This window comes from Gadus chalcogrammus, chromosome 19, assembly GCF_026213295.1.
Source record: "Gadus chalcogrammus isolate NIFS_2021 chromosome 19, NIFS_Gcha_1.0, whole genome shotgun sequence".
In the NCBI taxonomy this organism is placed as follows: Eukaryota; Metazoa; Chordata; class Actinopteri; order Gadiformes; family Gadidae; genus Gadus; species Gadus chalcogrammus.
In genome coordinates this window covers 11,141,639-11,156,721 of record NC_079430.1, presented here as the reverse complement: position 1 = coordinate 11,156,721, position 15,083 = coordinate 11,141,639, and the positions used below count along the sequence as shown (strand labels likewise).

The following is a 15,083-nucleotide window of genomic DNA, read 5'->3' as shown; positions in this document are numbered from 1 at the left end:
CAGGAACCTCAACGTAGACGGGAAACCACACAAAAGATAAAACATCGGAATATCTTATCGCACTTTTTACAGAATCGCAATACATATTAGGACTCGGACATCGTTGTGAAATCGTATCGTGAGGTCTTGGTCGACTCCCGTCCCGAGAGAACACAGCATATGCATATGTTGTGTACAGTCCGCTATAAGCATGAACACAGCATGCATATGTTGTGTACAGTCAGCTATAGGCCTGAACACAGCATATGCATATGTTGTGTACAGTCCGCTATAGGCCTGAACACAGCATATGCATATGTTGTACATCTGTTGATAATCTCTTGAGTCGCATCAGTTCTTGACTGTACTGTGTGGCAGGGTATAGCCATTACTTACCAGATTAGCACAGTGATAATTGCACATCGGGTAATTGCTATCTGCAGAAGTGACAGGATAACTGGGATCGTAGAAGAAATGGCAGCTTGAATAATTGTACATTTTGGTCCCAATTATAAACGTTATGTATTATCATCCAATTCTAGATTTTCATTCTAATTTTGGCAGTTATTGCTTGAATGCTTTTTTTTCAACTCTCGAAATCACATTTACATTCAGGGCAATTAGCAGACGCTTTTATCTAAAGCCACTTATAACGGTTCATACAAACATTCACACCGACGGCAGAGTCAATCATGCAAGGCGTCAGCCAGCTCGTCGGGAGCAGTTAGGGTAAGGTCTTGCTCAGGGACACCTCGACACTCGAAGCCGGGGATCGAACTAGCAACCGGCTCTACCTTCTGTGCTAAATTGACCGAAATAATAATACGTGTTTTCTTTTTATGTTCCTCATTATATTAAGATGAGTCAGTGTTGGCATTGGCATCATAAAAATCCAAACACAGAACAGACACTGAATTCCCTGTAAGGTTACATACCGAGAAACATCTCTGGGAGGGAGAAACGGAGGGTTCATTAGACCTGTGCGTGCGCGCCTGTGCGAGTTCCTTTTCTGTTTCTCTTTCTCTTAACCTAAAACATAAGTATCGTTCCAGTTGCGCTCGGAGCTTACCTGGGGAGTGCTCTAATTGTCTACTCTTTGAAAATTCATCACTCCAATTAGCTTCTGCTGGTATTAAATATTTGATTTCATATTTATTTATAATTATTGTAAAATAATTGTGGCGGGGGGGTGGAATGGATAGAGAAATATATTTAGACATATATATTTTATTTCTTTGAATGTGAATTGTATTTGTAGTTTCGTTTGTATCGTATTTGCATTCTGTGCTTTGGCAATCAAAATTGACTTTTTCCATTCCAATCAAGCCGTTTGAATCTTGAGATCTAGATTGGATCCATACATAGATAGATGCGTGTAGATACAATGATAAACATTGATGGATGGATAGATGCAAGGAAACACATTGCTATCCACTTGGTTTGATAGATATGATAGAGCATAGAGTAGGCAGACCAAATCAGAATTTAATAGAAAGAAATAGTTTTCCTTCTTTCCAAATTCCTCTAAGATGTTTGCGTCTTTGATTTAGTCGTATTTATTCAACGTTTCTCTGCCAATAATGGCTGCGAGGATTTAGACACGGTCTGCACTGCGGCCAAACGTTGACCAGATTCAGAAATAAATCTTCCAACCCCAGCAGCTGGCCCTCTGTCTCCCTTCCTCTTGGTTTACGCCTCTCCACCCCTCGCTCTCTCTCTACTCGCTCTCTCGCTCTCTTGCTCTGTCTCTCTCAACCTCCGTCACGCTCTCTCTCTCTCTCTCTCTGTCTCTCACACTCTCGCTCTCTCTCTCGCTCTCCACCTCTGTCGCGTTCTCTCTCGCTCTGTCTCTCTCGCACTCCACCTCTGTCGCCTGCTCTCGCTCTCGCTCCCTCTCTCTCTCGCTCTGTCTCTCTCGCTCTCCACCTCTGTCGTGTTCTCTATTTCTGTAATGTTGTGATTGCCTATACTCATCTGTGATGAAGATGATGATGATGATGCAATCATCAGGCAACTAAGAGCTGTGACCTTCGCAGGGCGTCTTCTCTGCCTCTCTCACTCCCTGCGCTCGCCATATGTGCGAACAATTACCATTGTTCACTCCTGCCACCGTGGGACAAACGCGCACACACACATTATCATAACTCACAGCTTTGACCTTTGACCACACCCTAGTTTTGATCTGGTTGTCACCCATCCATAATTAGTTGTCAGGCATCAGTTGTTCGATCTGCCGTCTCTCTCTGACATCTTTTGTTAAATTTGTGTTTCCTTTTTTCTTGCGTTTCAAAGAATTATCAAGGCGAGATGTTTGTGCGGCGGTTAGAGAATGTGTATTCGTTGCGTTGCTCGCTTCTGACAGCTGAAGGATCGGTGGTTCAATGGCTTGTGTTTCTATGTGTGTAGGTGTGTGTGTTTGCGTACGTTTGTGTGTGTGTACTTGAGAGTGAATGGAAGGCGCCGAACGAGGATGAAAAACGAGAGCTTTTGTTCCGCCGATCAATACTCCAGAAGAGCGGGCATCGCTCCCTTTTGTTTCCGCGTCGTGTTTCATCGATTTACAGTGCAAGTGATATTTAGGCAAAGTTAGCCTTCGTTAAATACATTGATCGCCGTTTTTTACATGTACATCGTATGCATGCAATGGCTCCCCGGGGCCCGCATGCATGTGTGCAGACATACATGTGTGCACGCATGCATGTGTAGAAAGAAAGACAGACAGACAATCTCTCTCTCTCACTCTCTATCTCTCTGACTCTCTATTTCTCTATCTCTCTAACTCTAACTCATTCTAACTCTAACTCACTCTAACTCATTCTAATTCTAATTCTGTCTCACACCCAAGCCTCTTATCTGCTGCTTGATTGTGCCGAGGTTGGAGTCAGGCATCTCCTGGCCCCGTTCATCCTGATACAGAAGGTCTTGAGTGACCGTTCCCCTCGTCCCGGTCATAGCCACGGGAGGCATTAACACCTTTGTCTCATCGTTGGCCTTTTCCTTCCGTTGCCCCCCGTAAGCCTAAGTGGGGGGCCGGGGGGGGAGGCATGGAGCCAGACAGTGACGCAGCTGGGTGTCTGGGCTGTTCATTTCACACCTGTTAGGGGTGACACACACATAGGAATACACACACACACACACACACACACACACACACACACACACACACACACACACACACACACACACACACACACACACACACACACACACACACACACACACACACACACACACCATATACAGATATATACTCCGCTAAGACGTGCAAGCACTCACATACAGACACACAGAAACAAACATGCACTCACACACACACACACACGCACAAATGGAGTCACACAGACGCACACAAACATGCACACACACACACACACACATGCAGTCACACAGACACACACAAACATGCACAAGTACATGCAGTCACACAGACACACACAAACATGCACACTCAAACACACACACACAGACACACACACACACATGCAATCACTCAAAGACACACACACACACACACTCTCCCCAAGGGCACCAGCAACGGCTCTGCAGTAATCTAAGGGCCAATCAAAAACATGATTGGAAGCCCCTGAAGATCGTGGCTGGCATTCGGTATCGGACCCTCGGTGACAAGCTTATCAAAGGGGGAGAGTTTAACGCAGAACAAGCATGGGGGTCCCTGAAGGAGTGCGCCCCTCTCAGCTAATGTACATACATAACCTTAATGTATGTACTTAACCTAATGTATACACACACATACTTAACCTAATGTATACACACCCAACCCCCCTAATGTAAACACATACACCCACCTAATTTTATCACACACCTTTCCTAATGTAAACACATTCACCTCACCTAATTCATACACACACATCTCTCTAAATGTATATTCAAACTCACCTCACCTAATGTTTACGCACACACACACACACCTCACCTAATGTATACACACACCTTGCCTAATGTAAACACACACACCCCATATCTATTGTATACACACACACACCTCACCTAATGTAAACACACTCACCTCACTGAACGTAAACACACACACCTAACCTAATGTTAAGACACTCACCTCGCCTTATGTATACACACACACCTCCCCTAATGTAAACACACACACCTTAACCAAAGTAAACACACGGTGTACACACACACGCACACGCGCGCGCACACGCAGGTATTTTGAAGGTCCGTGCATTCTAGATACCCTGTTAATGTCCTCCTCCTCCTCCTCCTCCTCCTCCTCCTCCTCCTCCTCCTCCTCCTCCTCCTCCTCCTCTCTCTGCAGGGTAAGGAGGCCACTGTGGAACCCTGGGAGGACACAGACTTCCGCCTGTACAAAGACATCGACCGCTTTGGTTTCCGCCAGTAAGGCCACACACACACACACACACACACACACACACACACACACACACACACACACACACACACACACACACACACACACCACACACACACACACACACACACACACACACACACACACACACACACACACACACACACACACACAAACGTATCTATATATAGGAGTATCTATAAGGGACTGTGTCCTTCGTTATTATCGTCATCATGGCTGCTCTTTCAAAGCCCAGCGTGAACGGTGGCGTCACTTTGAAGTAACCTAGGAAAAAAACATAATCACAGGCTGATGCCGTAGTTTAGTGACAAGAGGTGTCTGTGTGCGTGCGTGTGTGTGCATGTGCGTGTGTGTGTGTGTGTGTGTGTGTGTGTGTGTGTGTGTGTGTGTGTGTGTCGGCGAGGCTCTCATACAGTGGTGTGCTGGTTTGTCTTATATTTAGGCTGGCACAGGGGAGTCATGGACGGGTTAACCACAATCATAGGGGCGCTGTATCTGGTCCGAAGGCCTCAGCCAGGACGGAGGACGGGAGGGAAATTACAGGGAGGGAAGGGAGGGGAGGGAGAGAGAGAGAGAAGGGGGGGAGGGGGGAGTGGAAGGGAGGGAGGGAGGGAGATGGGCAGAAGGAATTAGAGATACAGAGTGAGTGAGTCTGGGAGGGGTGGGAGATATCAAGAGAGAGAGAGAGAGAGAGAGAGAGAGAGAGAGAGAGAGGAGGAGTGATATAGAGATAGTGAGTGAGTGTGAGGGGAGGGAGGGAGGGAGGGAGAGAGAGAGGAGGAGAGAATAGATAGATAGATACAGAGTGAGTGAGTGAGAAGGGAGGAGAGTAGATAGAGGTGATAAGACGCAGAGAGAGTGGGAAGTAAGGGGGGAAAAGAGGGATGGATCAGAAGAGTGAAACAGAGAGAGTGAGAGAGCGAGGAGGGACCGGCGAGATGGTGGCAGAAGAGAAAAGACGGAAAAGAACCTAAATCGAAAGCTGAGCTCGGGCGATGAAGAACGAGGGAGGGGAGTGACTCAGAGATGGATTGATGGTGTGTGTGTGTGTGTGCGGTCGGAAGCCCGAGTGTGCAAAGTGTCGAGCAGGGGATGTATGGTTGTGTTGATCAGCCCCGACGGATCAGGATTGGGCTGGAAGATCGTCTGGGAGGAGGATTCCGGACCTCCTCCAAAGTTTTAGCTGAGGTCAGAGGTCAGCCCCCAACACTCCTGGAGACAGAGCAGGGAACATGGCATCTTCCCAGACCAGTGACATGACATCATCAAATACCAGGGACATCTTTACAAACCAACCAATTCACTGTTATTCGTATGTGGTCCGTCTCTCGCTCACTCGGGCCTCTGACACACACACACACACACACACTGACACACGCACAGACACACACACGCACACACAGACACAGGCACAGACACAGTCATGCGCGCACCCACACACACATGCACACACACCGACAAACACACCAACACAGACACACACACACACACACAAACACACACTTCTGTGTCGGGGGGTAAAGGTCAAAAGGCGAAGAACGCGGGGGAGGGGGAATCCCCGAACTATTCTCTCAGGAAGCGTGGACGAGTGCAAGACCCTTCCTTTACCATGACAACAGCGTTCCGGCCGGCGCTTTGGATCCGAGATCACTTTCACTCATCCGCTCAGAGCTGCTTCCACCGGCCCTCTGAGTGTGATGTGCTGTGCTGTGCAGAAACAGTGTGTGGATGAAGTGTATCGTTTGGCTGTGCCCTGCCTTAAATATGTGCCGTCTTTTTGTCATAATACACTTTGTTTGTTTTTTCCGCCCAAGGATGGGAGAAGAAAAAATAACATTATATTCTAACAGTGGCCACAAGAAATATTTGGGTTGGTTCGCTTCCTGGGATAGCTGAACGATCCCCGCGGAGGCTGAGAAACTGTGTGATTGTCGGAGCCAAAATTGAGGGGAGGAGGGGGTTTGGTCCGTTATTTCCTGTTTGCGCGAGCGCTGATAACTTTGAGGCCCCTCGCCTCTTTCATCCGTGGCCGGCAACCGTTGACCCCCCCCCCTCGACGGGGCCATTGCTCGCTCAGTTCTCTTGTTGATCCGGAGATTCGGTTCTTACTGGATAACTGGTTTGTTTTCCTGCGCTGAAGTCCGGCAACACACATGAACGCCAGGACTGAACCGGGCCTAGGCCGGGGCGGTTGCATAATGGGACATTTCTCCTTTTATCAGATTTCAAAGGAGTCTATGATGTTTTGCAGAGTAGGATTGTGGGGTGGAAAACGTTAGAGACAATTCAAAGTCAAAGTCTAAATCCTAAAGAGTTCAGACCGTTTTGAAAAGTCTTTGCCCATGAACGTTGAACCCATTTTCTTCTTATCTTTTATCTCCGCTTCCTCTCTCCTTTCTGCTGTGGATTACTTTTTCCTCTTCTTTATCCTAAATCTTAACTCCTCTCACCTCTCTCCTATTCTATTTTCTCTGCTTCTCTCCCGTGTTATTATATCTTCTGTTCTCTCCTTCCCTCTCCATCTCCCCTTCACTCCTCCTTTCTCCTCTCTTCTCTCCTGCTATTTTTCCACTCCATCGTCCTCTACTATCTAATTTCTCCTCCTCTCTCCTATCTCCTCCACACTGTCCTTTCTCCTTTTGCCTCCTCCCTCACTTCTCTCCTCTCTCCTTTCTCCTCCTCCCCTTTACTCTCCTTTCCCCTCCCCCATCTCCTTTCCTCTCTCCTCTCTCCTCCTCCCTCTCCTCTCTATTTTCTCCTCCCTCCTCTCCTGTCTCCTTTCACCTCCTCCCTCTCCTCTCTCCTTTCTCCTCCCTCCTCTCCTGTCTCCTTTACCCTCCTCCCTCTCCTCTCCTCTCTCCTCCTCTCTCTCCTCTCTCCTCCTCCCTCTCCTCTCTCTTTTCTCCTCCCTCCTCTCCTGTCACCTTTCACCTCCTCCCTCTCCTCTCTCCTTTCTCCTCCCTCCTCTCCTGTCTCCTTTACCCTCCTCCCTCTCCTCTCCTCTCTCCTCCTCTCTCTCCTCTCTCCTCCTCCCTCTCCTCTCCTCAGTGCGGAGGAGCTACCATCCCACGATGCGGTGGAAGAGAAGGTGAGTGTTGCCAATCTTCTCCTTTCTCTTCTCCTCCCCTCCGTCTGAAGAGGGGCGTTGATTGGTGCTTTCATCAAGGACCTTCAGCTGATACAAAATGCCAGCTGAGGCACCCAAGAGTACATAATGCAGCTGCTGCAAATGTTACAATATCGCAGCCAGACACGCACACACACACGCACACACGCACTCACTCACTCACTCACTCACTCACTCACTCACTAACAAACATTAGATGCAAACACTCACAACATGGTTAAAAGTTTGCTAAAATCAACACTGCACAGTGTTCGTCTTGTTAGAATAGCATTCAATTAAACGATTGAATCACCATTGTTCCCTGCATGCCCTGCTTTTCAACACATTTTGGCACACATTTAAACAGTTACTTTATTTTCTATTTTTTTTTTTTTTCCGCCAACCTTGTTTTCCTTTTTATGTTCACTTTTGTCGGCGGCTATTTTTGGCACAGATGAAGAGACACATTTCTTGATGTGTCACTTCCTGTCCCCCCCTAGCAAAAGCACCTAGAGCTGGAGCGGACCTCCAAGTGGCTGAAGATGATGAAGAGCTGGGACAAGTACAAGAACAGTGATAAGGTGAACAACCTGCTCCTCCCTCACAAACACACACGCACACACGGACACGCAAGAGCGCCCGCACTCACACACGCATGCCCGCACGCACGTACACACACAAATAGACACATGCGCATGTAGGCACACACGGAAATGCCCGCACAAGCACGCATGCACACATACTTACTCTCTGAGAAACACACACACACACACGCACTCTCAGTCACACACTCACTGACTCACTCTCTTACTCTCTCACTCATTCACCCACTCACTCACTTAATCACTCACTCAAAGAATCACACCTGCACCAACACAAACATCCACAATGATGCGTCGAGATGCCTTTTACGTAAACACATAAGTGCATTTAAATATTGTTTCACACCATTAAACATAATAACACGCGCATGCACTCTCTGACTATCAAACACACACACACACACACACACACACACACACACACACACACACACACACACACACACACACACACACACACACACACACACACACACACACACACACACACACACACACACGAACACACACACACACACACACACACACACACACACACACACACACACACACACACAGGGAGGGAGGAGGGATTGGTCTAACAGATGCTCATCAGAGTGTAATTGTGAAGCACTTGCTTTGGAGTCCCAAAGGATGATTGAGCAAACAACACACACTCACAATACCACAGCTCCCACTCAACCCACCCTCGCCTTCTTCAAACCCACCACACACATATGCAAGCACGAACACACACAGACACGCATACATACAAACAAGCACACACACACACACACGCATACAAACAAGCACACACACATACAGGCTATTGATCGTCTGTTGACACATCATGTTCCAACAGAGCTGTTGGTAATTGAGGGAGGAAATTGAAAAGAGAAAATGTACACACACACACACACACACACACACACACACACACACACACACACAGTGACCCATCTTGCATGGTGTTAGCTTTATTAACTCAGCAGTGTGTCCTTGACATGCTGTATTAAAGAGGGCTCGTTCTCTCTCACCTCCCAGGCTCTGTCTCTCACCTCCCTGTCTCACTCTCTCACTCCCTCACTCACTCTCTCTCTTGACACACATAAACTCTATAATGATGTGTGTGAGTGTTCAGATGGCAGGCAGCTCACCTACACAACCATCGATCAGAATGTAGTTTTAGATTTCCATTCACCTTAGGGAAATCACCAGATTTGTTCTGCAGAATTCAGCTGTGCCAGATAGTTGGACATTAAGTGGAGCTTGACCTCTTCGGATCATGGTTCATGACTGAGGGGCATGTCTGGGAATGGCTTTGTGTGTTTGTGTGTGTGTGTGTCTCTCTTTGTGCTTGTGTTTATATATGTGTGTATGTGTATGTCTTTTTGTGTTCACTTGTTAGTGTGGGTGTATGTTTGTATGCCTTTTTTTCTGTTCATGTATATGTGTGTGTGCCTGTGTGTGTTTGTTTGTGTGTCTTTTTGTGTGTGTGTGCGTGTGTTTGTATGTTTCATTTTGTGTGTGGTTGTGTGTGTGTGTCTGTCTTTTTAGTTTGTACGCTTGTGGGTCTTTTTGTGCGCGTGTGTGTGTGTGTGTGCGTGTGTCTTTATGTGTGTGTGTGTGTCTTTATGTGTGTGTGTGTGTGTGTGTGTGTGTGTGTGTGTGTGTGTGTGTGTGTGTGTGTGTGTGTGTGTGTGTGTGTGTGTGTGTGTGTGTGTGTGTGTGTGTGTGTGTTATTGCGTGATTGCGTGCTCCCTGACCACTGTCCGTCTCCTCCAGTTGTCTCGGAGGATCTACAAGGGGATCCCTCTGCAGCTCCGGGGGGAGGTGTGGGCCCTGCTGCTCGACATCCCCAAGATCAAGGAGGAAAAGAAGGACTTCTACGAGGTAACCACACACACACACACACACACACACACACACACACACACACACACACACACACACACACACACACACACACACACACACACACACACACACACACACACACCATCCATAGTACCCTTCCAAAATACAGAAATAGTGGATTTTCGCTCACAAAGGAAAATGAAACATCCCCCTGCTGGGACCCGAGCCAACCGCCAGCCCCCCCCCGTTTGCCCTTGTATGAAAACCACTACTGCTCCTGAGTCCTCGACTGCAGTGTTCACCAGCTTTTTCTTTTTTTTGCAATTCAAGTTTTTTTTATTGAATTTTCGCTTGGATGACGGTACAATGTTACATATACAGAGACATGCGTTATTACGGTACAAGCAAAGTCTTTGCCCAAAATAAAAAATTATCAAATTAATCATAAATAATAAATAAAAATACTTGTATCTGTAATCACAAGAGAAAAAAAAAGCGACTATAGGGGCACATTCAAATTGGAGTGACTAGAAGGGTTATCCATGCAACAATCAAAAGAAAAGCATCAGTACATTCCATCAACCGTGTTCACCTTACAGGTTTATCGGTCAGTGTGATATAAGTCCAGAAACTATCCCATGCTGGTGCTTTATCCTTTATTATAGTATTCAGCTTATTAAGCATGTTTCATATCATACCTGTTTTTATCATGGCGTTAGCCCATTCTTTAAACCCTGGAGTTGTAGGTGTTTTCAAGTGTTTAAGAATTGTCCTTCCAGCCACTGTAATGCCAACCATGATGACAGAAAACTCTTTACTTGACATGTTACGTAGTTGACTTCTGTCACATAGCAGGCATTTTTCTCCCGGCCCATTTGCCAAGGTACTCCAAAACAAATCTCCAAAAGGGCTGAGTAGATGGGCATTGCCAAATACAGTGTGATAAAGTACCAGCGTCTTTCTGACATTTCCAACATACATTTTTATTCATTGCTCCCATTCTATAGTCTTAGTGGTGTAAAGTAGTACCTGTGTATTATTTTATATTGGGTGAATTTCCCTTTGGCTTCCCTTATGTACTTTCCATTGTCAAATATAATTTTCAACCATGTACTGTCCTCCATTATAGTTCACAATAATGTACAATAATAAATAAATAAAGAAAAAGAAAAAAAAATATATATAATAATAATGGTACAAAATAATATAGATCATTGAAAATAAATATATTATTAAGAATTGCTCGGTAAATATTGTTTTATGGCTTGTTATTATTAAAGAGTGTCACCTTGTGCATTTGATCTTTCGTTCTTTTCCATTGCGGTTTTGTGTTCCTTTGTGTTAGCTAAATCAACCCACTGGGAGAATAAGCAGCGTTGCTGACTTTATCTTTCCACTGGTTCCCCCCTACCTTCTATTTGTTATAATCGTGCATAAGGGCGGCGCTGGCAGTCTTTGCTCAGCCACTGCATGTGTATGCGTCTATATTATACCGTTTGCATACGAGGTGGTCCGTGTGATCCACGCCTGGTCAAAGGTGAGGGACCACCGATCTACCGGATGCTTAATCCAAAGGGACTCGCAGTGAACACAGATACAGGTCATTGACGAGCAGGTGGTCCTCTTTATAGCAGTCGACCTTGGGGTTAATCTGGGGTCAAACCAGCACCTTCCAGATGAGAGTCAACACCCCGCCTCTACGATTTCCCCCCAGAATGACGTGGTTTTACAGGGGCCGCTCTACCTGCGATATTAATGCGACTTACTGAGCAGTCATTCGGTTCAAAGAGATTTCATAAAGCATTTTTGAGTCGTGAGTCATTGTTGTGGGATATAGAAGAGGCCAGTGTGTGTGGGAGGGGGGTGTGTGTGTGGGTGTGTGGAGCAAGAATAATATCAGGATATTGCGATTGGATTTTGGATGACATATACTTCCAGATTAGTTCTCATTACTAAATAGCATTTTCGGTTGTTGTTTTTTGATGAGTAGTGAATAGTTTTAGTTCGTAATTGACATTTATTACATTCAACATTCATAGTCTCCTTGCCAATATCGCTGTCTTATTTCAAACTTGGATCACAGCTGATATAATACAAAGGGATCATACCTTCATCAATATTTAGGCATTTGTTCCAAAATAAAAGTTATGTATTTAACTTTTGTTGAGCAGTCTTTAAATTGAATGCAGGTCTTTTCCTTCTCGTGAGGGCCCACCCCATTGCTATGCTAAGCTAACGCGTTCAATTTGTTTCTCCTGCAGAAGCTAAAGATCAGAGCTCGAGGACTGTCGCCCGACATCCGTCAGATCGACCTGGACGTGAACCGCACCTACCGGGACCACATCATGTTCATGCACCGCTACGACGTGAAGTAGGAACACACACACACACACACACACACACACACACACACACACACACACACACACACACACACACACACACACACACACACACACACACACACACACACACACACACACACACACACACACACACACACACACACACACGTACTCTACATCCACCTATTGAAAGCCCTGCTATGATTCATCCGCTTGCATGATGTTACCGACCTGAATCGCTCTTCTTATGACTTCATTAATTACATGGTGTCCTTCAAACACTCTCTTGTTATGACTTTCGCCCTCTTTATCTCTCTCTCTTTCTTAACACACACACACACACACACACACACACACACACACACACACACACACACACACACACACACACACACACACACACACACACACACACACACACACACACACACACACACACACACAATGACTATAGAAGTGGGTGTGGTTCCTGTACATTGTATGGTTGTAAGAGAGAGCCAATAAGCAGACCTCGAGTCCAGGAGAGCACACGTACACACACACACACATGCACACACACGTGCACATGCACATGCACACGCACATACACAGGCACACATTAACCTGCAAACGCATACCCAATCACATCAAATTGTCCCAGTGAGTTAATGTTTGTCTGTGTAAATGTTTGGATGCATGTTAATGTTTGTGTTAATGTTTGTATTTGCGTTAATCTTTGTGTTAACGTTTGTACTTGTGTTAACGTTTGGGTGAACGTTTGTGTTTTCAGACAGCAGGCTCTGTTCCATGTCCTTACAGCCTACTCCATTTACAACACGGTGAGTCACGATCCCAAACTCGCGCCCTGTTTGCCTTTCTTGAATAACCCAGATTCATTCATCTCGGCTTTATTTTGAACCCATTGTTATATTTTTAATTTTGTGTGCATGGTACTTGGACATGCACAACCTGGCTCATAAATGTAAATCTTATCGAATATCATTCTGCGAAATTGAACACGGCGTTCGATGTCCTGTAAATAAATACCCACAGGCTAAGGTTTCATTCCTAGCGATGCATGTCCTCTACCGCGCAATTCTATCCACCGCACTCGGTTGGACCTGTACGTTACATTTACCTTCAGTGTGTTGTGAGCTCTTTTTTTAAGCCTCAGTTTCAGTGCCAATGTGTCCAAATTGCTGTAGGTTCCAATTGTGATTCTGGTCATTTTGTCGATGAAGTATAATTGCTCACTATTAAAAAGTAGAATTGTACTTTGCTTGTCTTAACTATTAGGCGACCTTTTGAGTTTTTTGAATGGCGCCCTGAAATTAAATGTATTATTATTTTTAACCGTGTTTATCTGAGCTATTCTGCCTACGCACAAATCGAAACAATTTGAGATCTCTCAGTTTGTCTGTGTGTGTCTTTGAGATGTTAATCATCTAACCTTCTTCATTCCCTTTGCCCCCGAACCCAACCTCTTTTCCACCTCCTCCTTCCTGATCCCTCTCTCCCTCATCCTCCCCTCTCTCCTTCCTTCCCACCTCCTTTCCTCCCTGCCAACCTTACTTCCTGTGCTGGCAGGAAGTGGGCTACTGTCAGGGTATGAGTCAGATCACGGCGCTGCTGTTGATATACATGAACGAGGAGGACGCCTTCTGGGCCCTGGTCAAACTGCTCTCAGGGCCCAAGCACTCCATGCACGGTAACAAACATTCATGAAACTCCACTTTCACCACCCTGAAACGCACTACAGGAACACAACCAAACACACCCCTGACTCCATTTGAAGTCATATCCACATTGAGTTGTAGCCATCCCCTGGCCTTGCCGTGGTCACTGACATTAAAACACGCTAAAAACTGCTTCCTGACCCGCATCCACTTGGTCCAAGCCCATGTTAGCTTTTTTTGTCAATGGGGAGGTCCTGGTAAACATGGCGGATCCCTGGCCGGTGTTGGTTTTCGTGTCCACGGAGAGATAGTCGTAGAAAAGGTCTCTGTAGTGCACAGGTAGGGACGTCCGATTGGCTCGTAAAATGCAACCCGGGATTGTCCTGTTCGACTCCACCTCGGATAAGGCCTTTCTGAAGATTTGCTCAAATCCATTTATTTTACAGTCCATTAAAAAGTTCAATCATAAATTAATGTCTTGAACATTGTTGGAACCAATACATGCTCAGTAAGCAGAGTATAATTCATAGTTGAAATATCAGTAGGATAACCTAACATTACCGAGTGTACTACTCTATGGATGTTCTCAGTCAACAAATACGGACGGCTAAATCAAGTACTTAGTACTCAGTGCCCATCCCCAATGTTAACGTTCCAAGCCTCACAATCTGGGGAAAAGGAAATCCACTAATCCACTTTAGCTCCCGGTAAACAATTAAAACATGGTCGTAAACAGAGAGACACACATTTCCCAAGGAGGCAAGGCATCTGTGCTTTCTGAGGGGGGGAAAAGCAAGTACATAAAAGGCTGTAGTATTACATGAGCCAGAAGGCAGCGATTTCAAATGTCACTTTTGTAACAAGTCTAGACAGGTATTTTCTCCAGGCACACTTGGAGCATAAAGAAACGAAAAAACACTGCCTTTATCCCATCATCATTCTCTCTTCTCTCTCTCTCATCCTCCCTCCCTCACTCCTCTCTCTTCCATCCTGTCTCTTTCTCCCTCCCCCCTCCCTCACCCCCCATCCCTCCCTCTTTCCCCCCCGGTGCCTTTTTTTCTCACCCTCCCTTCCTCCTCTCTCCTCCATCCCGTCTCTTTCTCCCTCCCTCCCATCCCCTCTCTCCATCTCCCCTCCGCCCCCATCCCTCCCTCTCTACCGCCCACTGTCCCCTTCCTCCTCTCTCCTCCCTCC

General features: G+C 46.1%; 1 protein-coding gene across 4 annotated transcripts in view; it reads left to right on the top strand.

Moving 5' to 3' along the window:
* usp6nl (USP6 N-terminal like) overlaps positions 1 to 15,083 on the top strand; it is a 46,299-nt gene that overhangs the window by 21,143 nt on the left and 10,073 nt on the right. For all 4 annotated transcript variants that reach the window (XM_056578199.1, XM_056578198.1, XM_056578200.1 and 1 more), the window contains 7 exons: positions 4,271 to 4,350; positions 7,394 to 7,433; positions 7,952 to 8,032; positions 9,818 to 9,925; positions 12,151 to 12,260; positions 13,004 to 13,052; positions 13,801 to 13,921. In XM_056578199.1, the coding sequence (XP_056434174.1) occupies positions 4,271 to 4,350; positions 7,394 to 7,433; positions 7,952 to 8,032; positions 9,818 to 9,925; positions 12,151 to 12,260; positions 13,004 to 13,052; positions 13,801 to 13,921 (589 nt within the window). The remainder of the gene's footprint in view (positions 1 to 4,270; positions 4,351 to 7,393; positions 7,434 to 7,951; positions 8,033 to 9,817; positions 9,926 to 12,150; positions 12,261 to 13,003; positions 13,053 to 13,800; positions 13,922 to 15,083) is intronic.